The sequence below is a fragment of the Pelodiscus sinensis genome, chromosome 24, assembly GCF_052426305.1.
Source record: "Pelodiscus sinensis isolate ZL-2025 chromosome 24, ASM5242630v1, whole genome shotgun sequence".
Lineage (NCBI taxonomy): Eukaryota > Metazoa > Chordata > Testudines > Trionychidae > Pelodiscus > Pelodiscus sinensis.
In genome coordinates, this window is record NC_143075.1 from 9,833,666 (window position 1) to 9,857,956 (window position 24,291).

Sequence of the window (24,291 nt, forward strand, 5' to 3'; positions counted from 1 at the left end):
AACCGAACTCAGCTCTAGAGCTTTACAGGACGTGCTGTGCACCCATCTTTAAAACAAAGAACTGGGCCATTTGGACTAACGTCAGTGGCGTGGTAACCGTCTGTAATGTCACACTAAGAGGAGAATCAAATGCCCTGCCTGCAGTGTTCTTGCTAACACATCCCTCTCTGGAGCCAGGGTCTTAATGAAAATAACTATCTAGTATCATGAACCACTCAGTGGGGAATTCCAGAATACCCTTCAGATCTTTACTACTCGCAGGTAGTATTTCCCTGGGATCCTAAGTCTGCCTGCATCTGCTGCACCCCCCTGCCAAGTCACTGTGACATGGGCAGTGACTGATTGTTAGCTGGAGTACCTCCGATGTTGCAGGGATCTGGTTCTTGGTTCTACACACATTACACAGCTTAAAAAACCCCAAATCCTCAGATCCTTTATATCTGATAAATGTCTGCCAGGTTGCTAAACGTCACAGCCTCTGCCTTTGCTTTCTTCCCCACTCTCAACCTCCTCCCTAGAAATCCAGAGAAAACATCTGGAGCAAACTCAGGCCCATACGCAGGAGGGGTGCGAAGGGTGCAAACGCAGCCCCCCTCCCCCATGCCATGCTGCACAACAGAGCTGCGGCGCCGCGTCCCAGCTACCACCTCAATGCCCGCCAGGGCCATGCAACCATGTGCGCACGCGCCCAAAGCGGCTCCCGCCCTGCCCTTCAGGTTGGGTCCCGCTAGCCAATCAGAAAGAACGTTCCGTGGCATGCGATGCCCCAAACTTGCTCAGTTCCGGGGAGATGCCTGCAGAAACTGTTCCATGGAGACCATGGAAAGGGTGGCTGGAGCAGGCACTTCTTACACAGCTGTGTTTAGTACAAGCCCAAGTGAGTTCACCTGGGCTCAGAGGCAGTCTCTCCTCTCTCCTCTTAGGGGAGGGGTAAACGCTGTCAAGCAGCAGTGCATGGAGGCTGTTCACAGTAGTGAGAGATGGCAGAACAAGGAGCAATGGTCTCAAGTTACAGTGGGGGAGGTCTAGGTTGGAGATTAGGAAAAACTATTTCCCTAGGAGGGTGGGAAGCACTGGGATGAGTTACCTAGGCTGTGTCCAGACTCAGGGGTTTTTTCGGGAAAAGTAGCCTTTTTCCGAAAACTTCCCCTGCGTCCAGACTCAAGCCGTGTTCTTTCGAAATTAATTCGAAAGAACGTGGCTTTTCTTTCGATGGTGGTAAACCTCAATTTACGAGGAAGAACGCCTTCTTTCGAAAGTTCCTTTCGAAAGAAGGCGTTCTTCAATGTAAATAGGGCGTCTTCGAAAGAGAGCATCCAGACTCACTGGATGCTTTCTTTCGAAAAAGCAAGCCGCTTTTTCGAAATTTCTCCGTGCAGTCTAGACGCTCTCTTTCGAAAGAGGCTCTTTCGAAAGATGCTTGCAGTCTAGACATAGCCCTAGGGAGGTGATGGAATCTCCATCCCTAGAGGAGTTTAAGACTCAGCTTGACAAAGCCCTGGCTGGTTGATTTAGTTGGGATTGGTCCTGCCTTGGGCAGGGGGCTGGACTTGATGACCTCCTGAGGTCTCTTCCACCTCTTTGATTCTATGATTCTATGAATGCAACAGACTTAATTTCTGCAGACACTGCTTTGAAATGAGGCAACGCATTCCTAAATTGCTGGTGCGCTGTGACCACAGCTTCTGAAAATAATGAGACCTGTTTTGCTACTCCCTTTCGTCCCCCATGTTGGTTGTTGTATGACCTGTTGTCTCTTATCTCACACAGCATGTAAGCCCTTTGCAAGAGGGGCTGTCTTAGTGTGTGTAAACATGACTATTTTGAACCCCTTTACATTTAAAATAAATGTGGTCCACATTTACAAAAAAAAGGGCCTCCTCAGAAATTCCTGTGTACGGGCCTGAAACTGTCCACAACACATCGCTTAGCCCTGCAGCTGAGTTCAGAAATCTCCACTGAATAGTTCTAACAAATCATTTTGAGCACACAAGTGGGCTGCAAACCATCCACTTCAGCTACTCACCCTCTCCCCCCCCCCTTCTTCCTCTTGCTTCTGATATATTTGTAGAATGCCCAGGGCTGGCCCACAACATTTTGGCACCTGAGAGGGGGAGCTCAAATGACACCCCTATGCCCCCTTGCTTGGGCCAAAACTTTGAAAGGTCTCAATTCTGCCCTCCTTCCTCTAACACAGCACTCCACCATCTCTGTGCATCTAGAGCAGAGAGAATACATGTGCACCAGCAGCAGACACAATTCTCAACACTCTGGGTCCTAGTAGCGCCCCCCCAAAGTCTGGCACCTGAGGCGGCCGCCTCAGTTCACCTCATGGTAAAGCCAGCCCTGAGAATGCCTTCTTGTTACCGTCTATGTCTCTAGCTAGATTGAGCTCGTTTTGTGTCTTTGCCTTTCTAATCTTGCCCCTGCATACTTGTGTTGTTTGCTTATATTAATCCTTTGTAATTTGACCTAGTTTCCACTTTTTATATGACTCCTTTTAGATTTTTAGATCACATAAGATCTCCCGGTTAAGCCAAGGTGGGGTCTTGCCATGTCTTTCTAGAAGCAAGAGGAAGACCAAGGACAGGGCAGGCCCATTGCTCAGTGAAGAGGGAGAAACAATAACAGGAAACTTGGAAATGGGAGAGGTGCTTCATGACTTCGTTTCAGTTTTCACCAAGAAGATTGATGGTGACGGGATGCTTAACATAGTGAATGCTAGTGGAAATAGGGTAGAAGTTAAAATAAAAAAAGAACAAGTTAAAAATTACCCAGAAAAGTTAGATGTCTTCAAGTCATCAGGGCCTGATGCAATACATCCTAGAATACTCAAAGGGTACGTCTAGACTACATGCCTCTGTTGCGAGAGGCATGTAGATTAGGCTACCAGACATAGTAAAATGAAGCGGCGATTTAAATAATCGCCGCTTCATTTAAATTTACATGGCTGCTGCGCTGAGCTGACAAACAGCTGATCAGCTGTTTGTCGGCTCAGCGCAATAGTCTGGACGTGCGGGTGGCGACATCAAAGGTATTTGTCGACCACCCAGGTATACCTCATTTCAGGAGGTATACCTGGGTGGTCGACAAATACCTTTGATGTCGACACCCGCGCGTCCAGACTATCTTGCTGAGCCGACAAACAGCTGATCAGCTGTTTGTCGGCTCAGCGCGGCAGCCATGTAAATTTATATGAAGCGGCGATTATTTAAATCGCCGCTTCATTTTACTATGTCTGGTAGCCTAATCTACATGCCTCTTGCAACAGAGGCATGTAGTCTAGACGTACCCTTTGAGTATTCTAGGATGTATTGCATCAGGCCCTTTTGAAAGATAGTAAGGTGATAGGTAACAGCTAACATGGATTTGTAAAGAACCATGTCAAACCAATCTGATAGCTTTCTTTGATAGGATAACAAACTTTGTGGATAAGGGAGAAATGGTGGATGTGGTATACCTAGAGTTTAGTTAGGCATTTGACATGGTCTCATATGATCTTTTTGTCAATAAATTAGGCAAATACAGCCTAGATGGGGCTACTAGAAGGGGGTGCATAACTGGCTGGATAACCATTCTCAGAGAGCAGTTATTAATGGTTCACAATCCTGCTGGAAGGGCATAACAAGTGGGGTTCCGCAGGGGTCTGTTTTGGGTCCAGTTCTGTTCCATATCTTCATCAACGATTTGGATATTGACAGAGAGAGTACGCTTATTAAGTTTGCAGATGATACCAAGCTGGGAGGGGTTGCAGGTGCTTTGGAGAATAGAGCTATAATTCAGAATGATCTGGACAAATTGGAGAAATGGTCTGAGGTAAACAAGATGAAGTTTAATAAGGACAAGTGCAAAGTGCTCCACTTAGGAAGGAATAATCTGTTTCATACATACAGAATGGGAAGTGACTTTCTAGGCAGGAGTACTGGAGAAAGGGATCTAGGGGTCATAATGGACCTCAAGCTATGAGTCAACAGTGTGATACGGTTGCAAAAAAAAGCAAGCATGGTTCTGGGATACATTAACAGGTGTGTTGTGAGCAAGACACGAGAAGTCATTCTTCTGCTCTACTCTGCACTGATTAGGCCCCAATTGGAGTACTGTGTCCCGTTCTGAGCACCACATTTAAAGAAAAATGTGGAGAAATTGGAGAAGGTCCAGAGAAGAGCAACAAAAATGATTAAAGGTCTGGAGAACGTGAGCTATGACTGGACTTGATGATCTCTTGAGGTCCTTTCCAGTTCTACTGTTGTATGATTCTATGATTCTCCCATCCCTGGCCAGCGTGAAGGAGCCTTTTACCACTCCACCATCAGGCATGTGGTTGTGCCTCAGTTTCCCTACCACCTCCAGTCTTCCCCAGACTGGGAGGGTGATCTGGCCAGACTAGCAGAGTGATCTGTCAGATTCATCTTGCCCTCTGACAGCTGATGCTCAGAAATCCTGAGATTTGGCCATGCCCTCACATGGGGGCCCCACCACCCCAGCAGAGTGGACTGGGCATGTATGCCTCTTCCCTTCCTGACAGGGGTGGTAGCAGCCGCAGGAGTCTCTTTCCTCTCCTGGGCAGTGGAAGTGTAGCACCCACATGGTGCCAAGATCCCCCTGCTGTCCCTCCCAGAGTTCTGTAGGATTGTGGGGCCAGGTAGTTTTAGTCCCACTGCTCCTACCTCTGCCGCAGGCTGTCAGAACGCTCAGGCAGATATCAGAGCATTGGTTAAACCCAGACCACCTTTACCCCAGCTCAGGCTCTGGCCTGGAACTATTTTCTTAAATGACAGCTGGGGATTTGACGTCACTTCCTGATTCTGTCCTGCAGTGGTTCTTTCTGTTTGGATTCAGATGTTCAGACTGATAAACCTCTGGGCTAAAATTGGCAAGACTGTCTCCATTCAGGGATGTTTCACAACAGGGGGGCTCTCTGACTGTGGCCCATGCTGGGAGTGCGCGCGTTGGTCTCCCACTAATGGCCAGTCAGTAAACTAGAGTAATGCAATGGCTGCAAACAAAGTTACCGCACTAGCCCAACAAACAGCAATGCAGGGTTTTACTGCTGACGGTTGTGAGTTCAAGACATGGCATCAGTCCCATGGATCAGACTAAACCTAACTCAGTGAGTTTTATTTGGAAATCAGACAAGACCATCCTTAGGATTGACGAAGCCCTGCACAGTACTATGAAATTAGTGGCCCGTCCCCAATGGCAGCTGGGTCGTGGGCGAGAAGGTGATGATTTTTTGGAGCTGTGATATGATGATCTTCAGCAACACACTAATGAAATAGTTTAACAGCAAATTTTAAACTAAGGTCCTATCGACTAACACACAAAAATCAGAAACTGACCGGGGTTGGCAAACACCTGTTAAATGGCTCCATTCCCACTTGGCTGGCTGTTTCACGGGTTCTGCTAATAGCTCTGGTAGGCTTTTCCCACTTGGAAGTTAACTAGACCCTCTCCAGAGGAAGCAAAGCCGCAGGACAGGGATAGGAAGAGGTGGATAGGTGGCTATTAAGACCCGAGGGTGCCCCAAATTTTCAGATGCCCTATGCATCTGTGTATTCTGTGCATGGGTAAGAACGGCTCTGGGAGCAGGTTTCTTTGCAAAACTCTTTGGCCAGCCCGATAGCACATTCCCCACTCACGTCTTTTCCTCTTCCTGCAGCTGGTGAAGCTCTGCAGCGGGATGATTGAGGCTGGGAAAGCCTACATCACCACCAACAAGCACTTTGTCAGCGGAGTCCGAGACCTGTCCCAGCAATGCAAGAAGGATGAAATGATTTCGGTGAGTTGCCTCGGGGGGACGAGGCATCAGAAAGGGTTAAACTTTCCAACAGGAGACTGGGGCCTTCTATAGAGGAGGAGGACTGCGGGGGGTTCTCTCCACACAGCGCTAATAGAAATGTTTCCCAGGAGTGGGTAGACACCTGTGATGGTAGGTAGGTGCTTTTCCTTATGCCGTGGTGCACTAGGTTTCTAGGTGGTGCTTCCTTTGATTTCCCACCAGAGGTGCTTTATGCTCCAGGTTGGACCTCCCTGGTCAAGCACCTTCAAGACCTGAGTGGTTCCCAAAAGGGAGTTTGCTGGATCAGGGGAGAATAATTCTGGCCCCCTGCTGCTGGCCTTCAAGCTCTTCCAGGGGGCTGCCAGCCTCTTGGCCGCTGACTCCACCCTGGACGTGCCTTTGGTCCCAGCTCTGGCTACCAGCCTTGACTCCACTCCCAGTCGCACTCCTGGCCCCAGCCCTGGTCCTGCCTGTTGGCCCTGCCAACACTCCTGACCCTGGCCACCAGGACCAACCGTGCTTCCGGCTCCGGCTGCTGGCCTGGTTCCACTTCCAGCCACCAGCCACTCTGCCGCCAGACTCCTGGCCATCCTCTGCTTCCAGCCACCAGGGCTCTCTGGTCCAGCAACATCCATGGTCCAATAGGATGTTGGCCCCACATGTAGTATCTTTTCCCTATATATTCCCAGAAGGCAAGTGAGGGGACCAGGAATCAGGGCTTTGGGTCCCCTCCCCAGATTTGCCCCCAACTCAGTGTAAGACCTTGGACAAAAAAGACACATGAGCGCTCTGTGACTCAGTTTGCCTTCCTGTGAAGTGGGCTCAGTTTACCTGTCTCGCTAGAGAAGGACTGGAGAGCAGATGGTTGTGAGGCATAACACCCGCAAAGGACACTGAGGTCTTTGTAGTTATGTGCTGCTGCTATCAGCTGTGACAGGGAGGATCAGTGATATCCAGCGGACTCCATCGGAGGCAAGGAAATCATGCCAACCCTCATTCCCACTGGAGTCAGAATTGTAACCAAAATCTCCCCGGGCCCTCTAAGAGTCTGTCCAAAGCATTGGTCAATCTTTAGAAGGAAGCCATGCTAAAGAGATGCAAAATATTGGTCCCTTCAGGTGAAATTTGTGCCTGTAGAGAGGACCAGCCTGAGGTCTATTCACCATCTGAGTCTCACATAGGGGGCGATTTCACCTGGGCGTCTGAAAGATTCCCCAGATGACGTAGCACTGAACAGGTTTCAGAATCAGCTTCTTGTTTGCAAGAGGCATGATGGTTTTAAGAAGCCAGAATGCAAGCAGGATCCCCGGAATGTAGGTCAGTGAGCATCAGTTATTTGGGAAACATGAAGAGCCACTGTGCAAAAGAAACAGCCAAGCAGGGCTGGTTTCAGAGCTAAACCAGAAAGGACAAGTGTCCTCTGGCTTTAGTGCCAGCCATTTATTTCAATGCACAGTTGCCAAAGCTCATCAAGGGCTTTCACCTCCTGCCCGTGCTGGAGGAAGGGCAGCTGCCTGTCCATTCACTGCCTGTCCTCTTCTCCTTTCGCAGGAGTGCCTGGACAAATTTGGAGACAGTCTGCAGGAAATGATTAACTATCACATGGTAAGGTGCTGCTCATTTTGTTTTGTGTGTTGGCTGCTGGCCCTTAATCATCTCGCCTCCCTTGCTAGATGCTCCTTAATGATCCGCTGGGTTGGGATCTGGCAGCGGTCGTGTGACACTGGACAAAGGGTGGATCTATGAAAGGATCCTCTTAAGAGTCCCTTTGCTGGAACACTTGGCTGCAATTACAAGGGTAAAGGGGTTGGGGGGAGGGGATGTTGCTGCCAGTTGTACAAGGTTCTTGTCTCTTTAATGAGTCACGTCCCAGCTCAGGGACAGCCTTGCATTGACCAATGGGGTTGCATTGGTGCAATGACTCGCAGGAGTGCTCTTTGTGCCAGAGTCACTGGGACTGCATTGGGTGCACCAGTGAATGGGTTTGAACTGGTCTGCAGGGGTACATTGATCGGTGGGGTTGCACCAGGCTACCTTGATTATTGTATTGATCAGTGCAGATGCACTAGTGCATAGATCCACGGTGGTGCAGCAGGCGCATTGATCCGGGAGGGCGTCAGTGCCGTTGGTTAATAGGGTAGTGGAAGGTGGGATTTGCCTCACTGGTTTTGACCAAACATGCAGGACACTGGATGGGAGGGTGGGCGAATGCTCTACCCAGCGAGGCAAATAGGAGACTTTCAGCACCCTCCCGAGCTGCAGGGGTGCTAGCCTCACTCTCTTCTGTTGGAAAGGCAAGGCGCCAAACCAGGCCATGCTCTCTGAAGAATCTGCTGCGTGCTCCCCATCCCAGGCACCAAAGGAATCTTCTCTGCCTCAAAAAGCTAGGCAGAGAGCAGAGGTGAAAGTAAGCGGTTGCACCCTGGAGCGCAGCTCCGGCAAGCGCGGGCTGAGCTGTGGTAAAGGCCAGCAGGGAGCTATTTGAAGAGCTGGCAGGGACCCGGGTGCAATAGGACAAGACCTGCACGAAATGTTAAGTTACCTTCAGGGCTGGGAGAGAGAGATACATGCTGTGACCTTTTGGTGCCTGGGGCAACTGGAAAGAAAACTAGCGACTTTGCTGTCAGCAGCAGGTTGAGGGGGGGATGGGAGAAGATGCGGCATCTCTGTCTTGGCTTTTGCTGGAGCCTCACGGCAGCCAAAGCATCAGGGCCATGAAACCTCTGTCAAAGGGAGAGGCGCTAGAATGCTGGTTCCCCAAATGGAAAAGGCAAACCCAAACACTGTGGATGATTTGTTTTTCTTTGATGATTATGGAGGGGGCTTGTGTGTGAGGCCAGGGCAGGGCTAGATGGGGTCCAGAGGAACTCCAGGACTCAGCACTTCACCGTGAATGCCTCAGTTGCATCGCCTGCACGTATTCCAGACTGGAGGGGAAAGGACAGGATCCTCTTGGAAGCCCAGAAACATTGACCTCTTCCCTATCTGCACTGACCTCTTCCCACCTTGGGTCCTGCACTCCCGTCGACAGCTAGATGTGACTCTCAGCCAGCAGGTAGAATAGAAGGTGTATGAGTGGACAGGGACACAGACTTGGCAGCACAGAACCCAAAAGCCATCAGTACAATCCATCTTGGGGACAGGAGGCCCAGAGCCAAGGGCCCCGACCCCGCCCCTGCATCCCAAACCAGCGAGAGTAACTCACACACCCAGCAGCCCATCTCTTCCTGCAGCCAGCCCTGCCTCTAGCCTTTTTCCAGCTTCCCTGGGGGAAAAGATGTCACCTAGTCACACACCCCTCCCAGGCTCAGGTTATAGAAAACATCAGCTGTTGTGTACGTGAGGGAGATACTCACATCGAAGTTCCCATTCCCATCTAGCTAATGGTGCAGTGCCCAGGGAAACTGAGGCACACACATGGGTTACTACAGGACAGTTGAAATCCCATGCAACGTAACAAAGCAAACAGAGCGAATAGGATCCCCACGTCATCACATTTGGCTGCTCCTGATGCCGGGCATGCTTTGGGGTGTGCATTGGCTTGAGATGGCCATGTGAAGACCATGTGGAGGATGTGGTGTGAGAGGGGAAGCCCAGAGCTGGCAGCACAGGCGGCATTTATCCCAGCAGACTGACGGCATGGACTAAGCCAATGCGATATTCCAGGGGGGGGTGAGCCCCAGATAGCTGGAAGCCAAGAGCCTGTTGGAATGAGCAATCCCCTGGGACCACAGTCTGCCGGCTTGTGCGCAGCTTTGGGGTCAGGGACAAACTGAAGTAAATTAATGCCACAGTAAGAGTTAAGGAAGAAAGTCGCCAGATAAAGTCTGAGTCTAGACATCCATGTGTCTCAAAACCAGAGCACCTGGGCTGGGAGACCCCATCCTGCACTCCACGCTGAATGCTCATATTTATGAGCCTTGCAGAGGAGAAAGGGGCCTGAGACAGCTGTACTTTATTGGACTCAGTCGGGAACGAGAGCGCCACAGACCTAAGAAGGCATCCTAGTGTGACCCCGTTTTGCCCCCGGTGCTCCTGTCACTGCGCATTAGGGATGATGCATGCATGTGGGATGCAAGCTAGCTGTATGCGAGCAGAGGCAAAGCCGCAGTGTGTCCATCTTATTCTCTGGGAAGCAGGTAGGCAGAGCAAGTTTCCTACTTGGGAAATGAGATAGGGGAAGAGGTAAAAACACACCGAGGCTTTCTGGGCACGTTAGCGTGCGAGAACAAAGTCAACCAGTGATATAGAAACCCAACAGCAGAACTGTCCCAAGCGTGGGAGCGAACCAGAGAAGCGGGGGGGGGGGGGGGCGGGGGGGGGAAGGGGAGGAGAAAGCAAGCGGTGTGAGAGGCCAGTCTAAACTAAGCGCACCTTGCTGGAGTAGCTGGACCAGTATATTGTACTGGCAAAGCAGTCCCAGTGTAAACAGCTATACCCGGAAAGCTGTGGCGAGTATAGCTCATTCCAGCTCCACCCCGGAGTGAAATAAGCTATACTGGTAAAAGCTCTGCTGGTAGACTTGTGTGTATAGGAGGTGCTTCTGGTAGTACAGCTCTATCAGCTGGCTATCTGTCAGTCGGCAATCACACCTTTTCACACCCCTGACTGATGCACTGTGTGTATGTGTGTGAGAGAGAGAGAACGGAGCGTGTGGGGAACAAAGGAATGAGAAGAGAAGACAAACCCCCTATATTCTGGTAGAAGGCCCACAAGAGAACCCCCCAGCCCTAGCTGAGCCTACGGGAGGTTGAAACATCTATCAATGTTTAACAACATGCAGTTTGCTGAACTAGAAGTGCCAAACGTGCAGCCTCAGAGGAGATTAGCTAATTAAACCCCTGTTGCTACTGTGGAGGATGTGGTGTGAGAGGGGAAGCCCAGAGCTGGCAGCACAGGCGACATTTATCCCAGCAGACTGACGGCCTGGACTAAGCTGGTAGGCATGGGTCCACTCTTGGTCTCTCACTCTCTTTTTGGCCCTTCCACCAACCCTGGGGCCTAGTTTTTCCCTCATGCCTAGGGTTGCCAGGTGTCTGGTTTTGAACCGGACAGTCCAGTATTTGAGCTTTCTGTTCGGGAAACAAATTGAGAAAATATAAATGAGAAAATAGAAATGTCCAGTGTTTTCTAAATAAGATGTAATGTCAAGTGTGTCCGGTATTTTTGTTGAAACCATCTGGCAACCCTACTCAGGCCCCCAGTGACTTCACTGAAAGTCTCACCCCCCATGTGAGATCAGAATCCTTGTGGTGGGAGGGGAACGTTTTTTCCCTGTGACTCCCAGAAGCCCTGGCCTGAGCAAAAGCAACAGCAGTAAGAAGGGGAGGCCGGGATGTTCCAATGGGACTGGAGATCCCAGCTCTCCACCTTGAGGCCCAGCAAAGAGGTTGATTCTCCAAAACTGCTGAGCAGCTCCCCTCTGAAAATCCAGGCCCCTTTCAGGTGTCCCGGGGGGGGCATCAAAGGCTGAGGCACCCAGATCACTAGTCCCCAGGGTGAATGGGGGGGTCTCTAAGCCTAGTCCTTCTCTCCTTCATGAGTGGGTTAGCTATTTTGGCAACACTGTAAGCAGGAATTTACTCACGTGTGACAGCACATGGTGACCCCAAAACGTGGAGAAGGCCTTCTTCCCCTGAGTCCTACATGTAATTCCTGTGAACTTAATCCAGGATAATCCTACTTCCAGTGACGTCAGGGGGAGTTTTGCCATTGATCTCTCTGGGTGCAAACCTGAAGCATCTGGTCTACACTGGGACGCTGACAACATGTACCCAGAACCAACCACTGCACAGTTTTGGTCCCAGCGTGCATGGGGAGAACAACCCAGAATACAAAGGGATGTGGGCACTGAGATAGCTACCCACAGTGCATCACTTTCAAAGTTGACGGTAGCCACCCTACTGGGGATGCACTACTTTGAACCGTGTCGAATTCTTGCGCGCAGTGGGGATATGCATCTTCGACTTTACAAAACCGAGCGCTAAAAAGTCGAGCTTAATACATTCGATCTTATCTCGTAGTGTAGACATAGCCTCAGTTGTTACTCAAAGAGAGCTCTCCTTGGGTGGGAGTAGGTGAGAAGTGCAAGAGTTTATTCAGACTTCTGTTTAACTCTGGGATCAACGCTAGAAAAATGTAGGTCAACCTCATCTGCACGGATAGGGCAGGTTTGGAGCACGGAGGTGCAAGGGGCTGGGGTAACTACCTTGAAAGAAAACTACATTAAGCAGGCCACTTGGTATGAAAATGACCAAACTCGATTTGTAATTTTCATTTGTTCCCCCAGGGGGTGGACTAGGCTTTTCTGAGGTTATGTCTGGACATTTTCTGAGGTTACTCCTTCCAAAGTCTTTCCAGTTAGGGGGGCACTCGGTCTCTGTCAGGTTTGTTCATGAAGGTGCAGTACAGCTAGATCTTTGGTGAGGACTTACCTCCAACCCCTCCCTGCTGTCACTGGCTTGTACCTGGCCTGGTGGACCCTTGTGGCCAGCAGAGGTTTGCGAGCTGTCTTCCTCCCAGCAGGTCTGTTGCAAGAGTCAGCGAACTCTGGGACACATCAGCTGCTGTGATTGCTACCCCTTCCCATGACAAACTCTTCCTTTTAGGTTTGTTTGGCCCCAGCAAAGCAGGCTCTGCAGCCGTGCTTAGTAGTACTGGCTGAGCCCAGAAGAGTGTGCTAGCCTTTCCCTGACTGGGTTTTATCCCATCACACCCCACCTTCTCCAAAAGTGACTCTTCTGGGAACATCATCGCCTCTGCCAGCCGATAAGCAATGGCAGCCTTCCCAGGTCCAATACAGAGGTGCTGCCTCTAGTCTAGTGTAACCCCTCCTGCCTTCAATGGGGAAGTTCACAGGTACCCCTGGCACCGTTTTAAAGAGACAGCATCTCATTTTAGGCTAGCTGCACGCAGCAAGGAGTTAGCTGGAAGGCTTACTTCTGCTCATCTCCAAACGGCAATTCACTTGGGGCCTTCTCCTGGAAATGTCTTTGGCATGACTGTCACAGCCTTGAGCTAGCTATGAAGCCTGTGTGATTAGCCAAGCTTTTTAGTGGTTTTCTGCTGCCTCCTTTCTTGTGTATGTGTGTGAACATCTTGACTCATCCGGGCACAAAGATGTCCGTTACGAAGCAGTAACCAGCACTGACTCCAGGCATAGGTCCAGTACTGTATGTATGACTGGAACAAATTTCAAAGAAGGAAGCATGCCCTAAAACTCAGTTGGAGGAAGTTAAAATCACTCATGCTTTAACTTCATTACTAGAGCATTGGTCTGGGAAACAGCCCAGTTTTTATCTAGTCCTACTAGGAGCATTCCCTGCAAAATCCATGTATGAGATGTATTGTTGAATGGAGAAAACTAATATGCCCAATTTTTTTTATACAAGATGCAAGCACAGAAAGAAAATAGCTTATTTGAAACAAAATCCAGTCCAAAAGAATGGATGATTTTATAGATAAGGAAGTGAGCTAGTTCTAGGGTTTAAGACCTAGATCTACAACCACCCTTTTCTTTGGACGTCAGGCAGGTCCCCTAATTGCTTTGTGCCTCAGTTTCCATATCCATGCAATGGGATCAATAATACATTCCTACTTTGGAGTGGGTGTTGTGCAGATCATTAGCAATTGTAAAGTTCTCAAGATAGCCGTCACGCCAACATTTTTATTAAGTTATTTTTGTCCTAATATGAGTGAGAGGTGGGGGAGGGGAAAGTAGAGGGGTGGAGGCAAGGACAATAAGTTTAGTACTGAAATGAAGGATGCTAGGAGCAAAATTCGTCTCTCAATTATGCCCTGGGCTACTAGCAGAGTTCAAAAGAGACAGTGTGAGAAAATAAGATTGTTCCATGGAAAAATCCCACACTGGAGGAATTCCAACTACTCTACCACAATGAAGAGACTGCTTGGCAGAGCACTAGAAAATACAGCGCAGAGAACAATCTTGTATTGGCGAAAGGAGCTCATTAGATGGGACATGCCATGCTAAGGATCCAACCCATCACCATGGTAGGGGGTCAGGAAGGAATTTGCCTCTAGGTCAGATTGGCAGGGACTTTGTTTTTTGGTTTTTGTTTTGTTTTAAACTTTCTTTTGCAGCATGAGGTGGAGGTCACTTTAGGATCATTTGGGTTTCTCTCACTCACTCAATTGCCTGCCAGGTACTGGTGCACCTGTTCTTTGCCAATGGTACATAATCGTTTTGTCTCCTAAAAGCTGCAACGCTTTGGTCTGTTCTGGTAGTTCAGTCTGGCGTGTGAGTGTTCGGTAAGCGGCGGTCGTTTCCATTTCTAACTCTACGTGACTCTCTCACTTAATTGGCAAGTAGCGGCAGCAAGAGGCAAATGCTGTGATGTGTTTGCCCTGCTGAAGACCAAATCTGCTTTTGCAGCGGGTGTGGTGAGATCAGTAATGCCGGGCAGGCAGACGGGAGGGGGTGCTGGTGTATGGAAGATCGGATGCCCGGACAATGTTGCGTGGCTCTGATGTGTGGTTAGTTCATTGAGAATGTGTATTTTATACCACAAAGGAGAGACCAAGAGACATTGTGATGATAACGATGATGAAGAAGTAGAAGGTGAAGGTCCATGATACCTGGAACTAATCACTCTTCAGTGGGTCTTGTTTGTTTTGGCTGATGTGTTGGGGAACAGGGCTTGCTTTCCCAAGCCTGAAGGAAGTGTTCTTGTCACATGCCAGCAATGTCAGGGAGACTCATTTCTCTGGAGAAAATAGCCTTCCAAAGGCTGAAACAGTAGGCTTCCCAGCACATTCCTTTTGGTAGTGTGCACTTAAGGGCTTGAAACACAGAGTGTGACTGCACGGTAGATTCCTCCTCCCCTGCCCTGGGCTGTGGGGAGCTTCAGGGCTTCTCTGTGCTGCTCTCCTTCACTGTAACCCCCCCAAGCTCCCACTAGAAACAATCCAGGCAACATCTGTGGCTCCATCCTGCCTCTTTGGGATCTACATTAGCTCCTGACAGGGCTAATGCACTCGGAGAAGCTACTCAGTAGCAGGGATTCTGATCCACTTAGAGTAGTTCGGCCGATCCGTTCCCTCGGTCATCTTTTTCAGTAGTCGAGTGTGTTCTCACTAAGGGGATGTGAAGTCATCACAGCCTGGGCTAGCCCCTTACTGGGTCTCGTAGAGGCCTTTGCCATCCAACTAGCCAAATCAAAGCCAGCTTGGCTATATCTGCATGTGCTGCCGTCTCCCCTCTAATTGCCATGTGGACCTGCCCTCAATGTCGTGCTGGGAGATTGCGGGTGGGGATTTTTTGGGTCAACTCTCAACTGGTTTCTCCTTTTCCAGCTCCCGAACTTTGCTTGGGCAACAGTAAAGCTTGAAATGGAATAAACAGAACAAAGAAAATGTGACAAATATATTTGGAGTACTAATATGGTGGGAGAACGAGGGAAAGCCAGGCCCCAGCAAACACGCCTTTTATTGCTCCTAACCTGGTGCCCTCTCCTCTCTTGGGTCTGTCCGTGCTGCCCTATAGCTGCCCACTAGGGCGTGCTGGATCCGTGCTTCTTATAGTACAACCTCTTCCTTCGTCCCAAATGCGTCTCCACTTAGGCTCCTACTGAACCAAGGGAGTTGGCCAACGGGCTGCTTTCCCTAACGCTAAGTCACTGAGTCTCCCCTTTTCTTTCTCTCTCTGCTCCCATCACCTGCCCCAAAATGCACACAAGAGCCATCAGCCACGTGCCAGGCCCTTCCATATGACAAAACAACTTTTTCCTCTTCCGACAGCCTCTGGTGAATATCCTGAAATGTGAGAGTCCCCAGATCTGCCCGCAGCAAAAGGGCTTTGCCGGCCCCAGATCAATAATTCTCAGCTTGACGGGTGGCTGGACCGAGAGTAACGAGGCAACCCGGTGGCGGGTGGAATTATGGCCGTGCCGTAGCTCACGTATGTATCCTGTAGCCTCGTGCTAACAGGCATTACATCACGCTCTGGAGACTGGTCCCCAGCGAGGGGCCGATTGGAGAGCCCAGCTCCCCATGCTGCTGCTAAGGACAAGGGTTCTGCCTAGTGGTGTCACTGGTCTCATCAGAGTGCAGAGCTGCTGCAGGGATAGCGGAATCCCCCCCAGGGATGTAGGGAACAGGGACTGTCCTTTGCGTCACGGCTGATTGGCCGCCCAGAATAAAGTGTGTTTGGAAATTGGCAGCTGAGAGCTGTCTGCACCCCACTTGAAACAGCTAGGGAAATCCTGGGGCTGTACCGAAGGGGCTAGCCCTGGTGATGACTTCACTCCCAGCATCAGTATCCTAACGTGGCTCCCCCTAACCCTGGCCACGTCTCTGGTGAAATGTCCATGCAGGCTTGAGCCCCTTCCCCCCCTCAGTCCCAGCCAACACTGCCCCTGCAGGCTGTGCTCAGCGCCTGCTCACCAGGTGGGGGCGAGTGGTGCGAGCGGGGGCCGGAGGACCCAGGAGGAGCAGAGCATGCCTGTGCAGCCAGCGGTTTCCCCTTCCAACAGCCGCTTCTCTCCGACTGGCAGCATGGCCACCCTCTGCTCCTGCGGCCTGCGCTTGCGCTGCCCGTCTGCTACCCTGCGGCTGCATGTGAGCTTCCCTCCCTGCCCTGCTCCGGCATCCGGTCTGGGAGAGTTGACAACCCCCTGTTCCCGCAGAGTGGGGGTGGGGCGCCGTGCTGGGCTGCATAGGGAACCAGCACTGGCAGGGACGGCCCTGGCAGCTATCCAGTGATGACTCAAAGCCCAAGAGCAAAACTCTTGTCATCCGGACCCATGAGAGGGAACAAATGTCAAGGAGACACAGGGAAAAAACCCCCTCAAGGGGCTGTTTCTGGTGACATTAAAATCCACAGGAGTCACAGAACCCGCCAGGGGAATTTTTGTCCAGTGCAATGGTGTTTTAAAGCATTTTATGTTTATATTCCACTCACCAATGGTGCTAGTATGAAGGGGGTACCATGATAGTACTGACTGAGCTGTATGTGAGCTCCCGATCTGTGGGAACGCACCAAAAATATTATCTATCTATCTATCTATCTATCTATCTATCTATCTATCTATCTATCTATCTATCTATCTATCTATCTATCTATCCCAGTGGTTCTCAAACTATCTTCCATTGTGGGCCGGATATACAGCTCTCTGTGTGTTATGTGGTCTGCATTCACACAATATATAGACTACCATATAGCCCTGATAATGTCACAGGGCAGCAGCTGCAGGTAGAGAACCACTAATGTAATCAGTTGATTTGATGTATCTATGTGTCAGAAGTGGTGGGGAAATAGGGTGTATTTTACAAGTTTTTTTTTAATGGAAAGTTCATCTGTTTGTTTGTTTTTTGTAATTGAGAAATTTCACTGAAAAAAAACAAAATGAAGAAAATTTCCTACCAGGTTTATTTCCCCACCCCAATTCCCCCCTTTTCTGTCTTTGTATGCATCCATCCATTTCCATCTATCTGCCCCAGAGGTGAAAGTGAGATAAACTTTCTCACAGGTACTGTCCTATTGCAACCCGGGTCCCTGCCAGCCCTTTCAATAGCTCCCTGCTGGCTTTTGCTGCAGCTCAGCCAGCTCCAAAAGAAGATGCACACCAGGGCACCCCGCTTACTTTCACCTCTTATCTGCCCCGAATGTTCCCCTCTCGCTCCCTCATCTATCAGGAATCACTGAGCTAAGAAGGAAAACCATGCCAGTGGAAATACAGGGGCAATACAGTTATTTGGGTGGAGCCCTTTATATCCATGTATGGCCCTTTAGCAGTCTGTTTTCAGATTTCAAAGTTGTGACATTATAGTTGCTCTCTCCAGCACGATTCCACCCAGGCCACAGCTCTGTGCCTCATCTGGCCTTAAAGCGTGCAGTCCATCTCTAATTGCCGTGGCTACGTCACAGCGTCTAGCAGCCGCCTCCCGAAGAGACGTAGCTTCACTGAACGGGCTGAGAAGCATTTCCTGCTGTCAAGGAAAAAAGAACCACCCAGGCTGTGAGGAGTCAGTGAGGCTGATGCCAGATGTCTCGGGGCCGACTGTTGTTTTTTAGGCCAAGAGAGAGAAATAGCTAAAGGATGGGAAAGGATAATTCCTCCAAGCTCCATGCTCCCCACAGAGCTGGTGGGGCTGGGAGTAGTTTCCTATAGCACATGGTGATGTGCCAGATACCTCAAGCAGCTCCGCTAGGAAACATTTTCATGGATGCAGAATTGCTAGCTGACAAAGTGAGTTCAGTAGGATTAGTGTCATGACGTCGGTGTCATCATGTCACAGGGCAATGACATTTTTCCCTCTACCCCAAAACTTTGGGATAATGTCCAGTGGGCTCTCTTACATAATCAGAATTGGGACATAGATCGAGCGTGAAAGCAAAAGTGCGGGGTCCCAGTGAGATTCCAGATTCTCATTAGTGTATTGAGTTGCCAGAAGTTTGGAGGTTGTGTTCAAAAAAACCCCCAAAGGCCTGGGTTTTTCTGTGACCTACTTGAATCACTTGGGGCTGAGAACAAGTTTCCTTGTGACATTTAGGTGCTTCCTACTCCTGGGTGAAGCTCAGAAGCAGCAGTAACAACATGTGAGGGGCAGGAGCATCTGATCTGGACTTCAAGTTTTAGGTGCTGGTTGCATGGCAGGACTCACCACCACGGTGCCTCCTGCTGGTGACTCTGGGAATTAGTCCTTCAGCCCTGGAGAGCCCCCTTTCAGCTGGTGTCACACCTGCTGTTATCAGCTCTGCCACTCTGTGTTCGGACCCCCGTCTCTCCCAGATTGTGGCATCCTCCCCTCTGGGTACCACCCTGCCACAACACCCCTACACTCTGGGGTCCTCCCCTTCAGGGAGCCCCCAACCCTTTATGTCCACCTTGCCTCAGTGACCCACTTCCAGTTGTCATCTAGCCCCTGCCTCAGGGGCAAACTGCAGCCTGGCCTGCAATAACCACTCAGCATTGGCAAGGGGGTGTGGACCTGCTGCCTTCTGCTATCCTGGCTGTGTCCCTTAGTAGCCTCAAGCCTGGCCAGAGCTTCCCCAGCCCTGCCTGCCTGCCTGCCTGCCTTTCCCCAGCTATTCTCTGTCTGAGGAAGCCTCTAGCTTCCCTGGCAGCCAGGTCCCTCCTATTCCACAGCTAGAGCAAGAACAAATCTGTCTCTGCACCAGGAGCTCTTATTTATACAGCCTCAGCTGGGCCTAATTGGCTGTCTCTGCCTCAGCTGCTGGCTCCACTGCTCCAGCCCTCTTCCAGGGCTGGGTTTGAACCCTTAAAGGGCCAGTGCAGGGCAGACACCCCCATATAGTGCCCTTCACATTTTGGATGAATGATTTGCTTGGTTTGTCTTCCTGCCAAACTATAACACCCACCCCTATGTGTAATCCCTGCTAACTCACTGACCGGGAATCCTGTCCCCTCCTTGTGGCTCAGTTAACACGGCTTGAGTGAGAAGGACCTTGCTGAAAAGCAGTTGGGGAGATTTTCCCATTGTGATGAGGTGTCCCAGTCCCTCACTCTGGGTGAAACAGCTCAAGGAGCACGACATGCCGCCATGAGGTGGCTTGCTCGGCCTCTTGTTCCAGGAACTGCTACTGGGCCTCAGCCCCGGCCTGCTGTTCTTCTGCAAGATGCCTCCACAAATCCTCCCTTCCCCACTTGACAAGGGAGGTGGGGGCTTGGTCATCCCGCTTCTCCCACCATGGGTTGTAGCATGCACTGATTATTAACATGCCCCCCTGGCTTAGGACAAGGCACTGCTGGAATTCTTCCTCTCTAGTGCCCCCTTGTGTCCTAATTCAGATGTGTTCTCCCCTTCCACAGCCTAGCCTTCCAGCTCAATCAGCTCTCAGTCTGGTTCTCTTTCTGTGTTCGCAGAACACAGATTAAATCTGAATTTGGGATAGCTCAGAATACTCCATGGTATACACACTGCCCTTCGCCGTGTTGTCCTGGGGTGGTCTCCTCTCTGGGCCAGATTACTGGGGTAAGGGCAGAGAGACCCATTCTCCCGTTCTAGCTTCACCCACAACTGAGCCCTAGTGAAAGCAGCCAGCCCTTTTTATCTGACCTGCTAGTGTAACCCACACACCAAGTGTGGTTTATCTGACCTGCTAGTGTAACCCACACACCAAGTGTGGTTCACTATCCCATGTAGTGGCACCTAGATCACTTACAGCAAGAGATAACAACAAGAGACCTCTACAGCCTGGGCTGAGTGCCAGCTGGCTGTTAGCTCACACAATAGAGACTCCTGCAGTAAGCTCCAGAGATCCCAGGTTCAAATCCACCCAGTGGTGGTTACACTAGGCTCTCCTTGGCCTCTGTCAGCTCCAGGCCCTTCTCGGTGTCAGAGAACCACCTCTCATGGGATCTACCTGCAGCTGATCATGGGAGGTCACGTTCTAGGCAACCTCCAGGTGTCTGGACTCACGGCTCCTTTTATCCACCTTCTTAGGGCGAGGTGTAGGGCCTCCCGCAGGGGGCAATGAATGCCTGGTACATCCAGTCACACCCATGAACAATATTCTCGACACACCAGACTGGAGTCCAGGGAGCCTCCTGCTAGGCGGCTTGCTCGGTTCAGTCCCCTGACAGTGGAGTGGCAAGGAAATGAGCTGCGGGAAGAGTATGACACCAGGGAGAAATGTTGTAATTGTCCTGTCTCCTGTCTGCTGGAACAACCTGCAAAGTGTTTGCCTGCTCTTTCTTTCCATGGCCCTGTCGGCCACTCCCTTGCTCAGCATGGAGAGCTTAGCTCCACTACGCCAGCAGTTGCACAGGGCAGGGGTTCAGGGAGAGACAGGCTGCTGCCGCAGCTGCTACCCTGTGCGTACAAGGGCAGAGGCGTGGATGTCAGGAACACTCTCCGCTGAGCTGACTGCAGGCCTCGCTGTAGCCCATGGAGTCATTCAGAGCTGCACAGGCAGCAGAGCGGGCCATTCTTTTGGAAAACGTGGCAGTTACCGTGGCAGAGTAGCACGGATTAGTCTCCGGGTCAACAGGGCATCTATTCCAGCTCCCACTGAAGCCAGTGGGAATCTTTCTGTTGACGCCTGTGGGCACTGGCTCAGGCCCAGGAGGTGCTTGTTGCAGGAGGTGCTGTTTTTTCAACAGAACATAAAATTAAACTTTGGAGTATTTTTGAACACAGATGATCCCAGGAGCCTTTTAGCAGGGATGCTTAACCCAATGCACTAACGATATTCCCACTCAGATATTACCTTATGCCTCCATAAAGATCCCTGCCTCTTCTCTGAGATGTGTTACTTTTCACTTCCTGTCTTATAGGTAGTGCCGTGTAACTATATGCTCTTACGTCTATCATGTTCCACCCCAGAAGTGGCTGCATTTTAGCGATGAACAGAATGACTCTCCTGCGATCAGCTGACACTTCTGCTTTGTCTAGAAATTAGTGTTACTTTCCCTTTCTCAGTACAGAACAATCCTTCTAGTTAATGTATCGGTGGGACAATACCTAAGCAACAGGGATGCTGTCCAAGGATGGCCGTACCTCCAAGTTACCATGCATTTGGTGTTTGCTGATCCCTTCTTGTTGCTCCCAGGGTGAAATCCTGGCCATATGCAAGTAAATGACAAACCTCCCATTAAAAAAACAATGAGGAGTCCTGTGGCATCTTAAAGACTTAGGATATGTCTACACTACAGCGTTATTTCGAAATATCTTATTTAGAAATAACACATCTACACACAAAATGCATTTCAAAATAGCTTTTTGCTATTTTGAAATAGCACATCCTCGCTGATTGGACGCTGAATCGCAGGAGAGGGAGTGGGGTTTGAGAAGGAGTTTGGGTGAAGGAGGGGGTTCGCAGTGCACGAAGTGCCCCCTACCCCTGACACAGAGAGGCAGATGGAGAAGCCAGCCACTCTGAGACTTGGGGATGCTCCCTGCCTGTGGGTCTACTGGGGTGGGCTATGGGCCAGACTGAAAGGCTTGGTGGGCTGGATCTGGTCCCCATATCTTGCCCACTCCTGCACTAGATTTTTGAGTCAAGCTGACATCCCAGTGACTTGGCCAAGCTGGGAGAAAGGGTAGGTGATAGAGTTTGGAAGATCTTAGCCCAAATGTCATCTGGGAAAGCCAGACCCAGGCAGGGAACAATTCCATATTTAAAAATCAGGCTTATAAAACCCATTTGGATTTAATCCGTTTTATTTTGCTTTTAAAATTAAATGTAGGAGCCATTTATAAAGTGTCCAGTGGATGATCTCAGCTGGCAGAATGAATAAAAGAGCAATATGAGAAGAGCTGGTACCAAAGTCGGAGTCTCTTGTTACTCAGCTGGGATTTGGCAGGCTTGAAATGCACATCTATTATCAGGGGTCCCATGGAGAGGGTTGAAATTAGAGCTGTATCCTCACAGGCCTTCAGCCTGTTCCCTGCATCTTCCAGAAGGGATGTGAAACAGCCCTCCTTGCTCCATGTGCTCATTTAAGTGTCCAAGCAGTAGGGGCAGGAATGCTTGCCCGGTGCCATGGCCTAAATCCTAACCTGGGGTTTTGGGATGAGGTGAGTTCTCCCACCTCTTATCATCAGAGCTCAGGGTACAAACCTTGTCTTCATTAGAAAAGGGTTTAGGGGTCAATCCACATCACCCACCCGCTGGGCCAACTAACAGTCTGCTCTGGTCGGGAATAGCAGGCATGGCTGCAGGTCAGGAGTGAGGGGCATTGGCAGAGCTGTCTGCGGCCCAGGACTGGATTAGTGTGTGCGGGGTGGGGGGATAGGCTGCAACTCAGGACTGAAGGTCTGAGCAGAGGTGGGTGTGGGGTGCTTGGAGGGAGCTTTCTGTATTACACCAGACCCTGGCTTCATTTCCACTTAACCCACTCATGAAAAGTGATAATATTGGATTAAATTAAGAAAAAGAAAAGGCTCCCACATTCTCCTCCTCCTCCCTGTACCTACCCCAAGGTTGTTCCCACCAAGCATCCCTGTCCCAGAATGAATCCCAGAGCGATGCCATGGAAACAGAGGGTCATTTCTCTTCCCAGTGGCAGATGCTACCTCCCTAACTAGGCATCAACCTACACAGCAATCCTAGTCACCGTTTATACTCGGGGCAGGACATCCAAACTGAAATAGTGAGGACCGCCTAAGATCCCATTCTCTTGTCCTGGACTCTAAGCCCTGGTCTCCACTGCAGAATTACTCCGCTTGAAATACGTTGCTTGGAGATGTGAATAGTCCACATATACAGACCCGAGCACTGGTGTAGACAGAGCTATGTTGGTGGGAGAGCTGCGGCCTCTCGTGGAGGTGGAGTAACTAAGATAATGGGAAAAGCTCCATCCCATCAGCTTAGAGCATCTTCCTTAAAGCACAGTGCCGATGTGATGGTGCCAATGCACCATTTGCAAGTGCAGACCTGCCCTGAGTAATCCCCCTTAAGCACACGTCTTTTTATGCACTGCTCTGGGTTAGTTCATTACTCCGAGAAGCCTCATCCCTCAGCCACCAAGTCTGGAGCTAGTCACTCAAATCTTTTCCTACGCTGGACCTCAAGTAGCCAGTCCCTGCAGGCAGCCCGTGTCCAGCAGAAAGAAGTGGCCTTTCCTTCCCCTTGACTTAAGCAAACATGTCCTCATGGCGGACGCCAATAATAGAAACATTCCAAATGCGGGTTCAGGTGGAAACCAGATGGCTTTGTTGCTCTTTCCTTCCCCTGAACAGCATTACAAGCCTAGGGAGGCACGGTCAACATGTAAACATCACTCGGGGAGCAGCTTCATGGGAAACGTTGGAGGCCAGTGGCTTTTGTAGCTTGTTCCGAGAGGGCAGACCCATGCCAAAAGCAGCAAATAATTTACATTGGTGAAGCCAGAGAGTTGGGTGGTCTGTCCCCTCCCTCCACCTCCTCGTTTGCATCTGTTCATATTTAGAGGCCATTCTTGACGGTTTGTATCCGGCTAGACTCTGGCATCCCACTCGCTTTGTCCTTGGCGGCTGTCATCTGTGTAGCAAATGTATTGAGGATCCAGCCAACGCTGCTGCTGAAATCTCTTACCCACAATGCAGATGGACCTACGGTAGCAGGCCACTCTGTAGTCTAGGGCACGATTCACTTCTCTCCCAACGGGCACCTAGAATCATAGAGTCCCAGGGCTGGAAGAGACCTCAGGAGGTCGAATCCAACCCTCTGCTAAAAGCAGGACCAACCCCAACTAAGTCATCTCAGCCAGGGCCTGGTCAAGCCAGGACCTAAAAACCTCTAGGGATGGAGATTCCACCCCTTCCCTGGGGAACCCGTCCCAGTGCTTCACCACCCTCCTGGGGAAACAGTTTTTCCTAATATCCAACCTAGATCTCCCCCACTGCAACTTGAGACCATTGCTCCTCGTTCTGTCATCTGCCACCACTGAGAACAGCCTCTCTCCGTCCTCTTTGGAACCTCCCTTCAGGTAGTTGAAGACTGCTGTCAACTCTCCTCCTCCCCCCACACTCTTCTCCTCTGTAGACTAAACAAGCCCAAATCCCTCAGCCTCTCCTGATAAGTCATGACCAGCCATGGAGATCATCCA

At 50.4% G+C, this 24,291-nt stretch overlaps 1 protein-coding gene across 1 annotated transcript in view; it reads left to right on the top strand.

The window, feature by feature from the left end:
• The window catches only part of ACAP3 (ArfGAP with coiled-coil, ankyrin repeat and PH domains 3), a 218,547-nt gene that overhangs the window by 101,724 nt on the left and 92,532 nt on the right, over positions 1 to 24,291 (top strand). Inside the window, 2 exon segments of the mRNA XM_089773021.1 lie at positions 5,660 to 5,779; positions 7,331 to 7,384. Of these exon segments, the coding sequence (XP_089629147.1) occupies positions 5,660 to 5,779; positions 7,331 to 7,384 (174 nt within the window).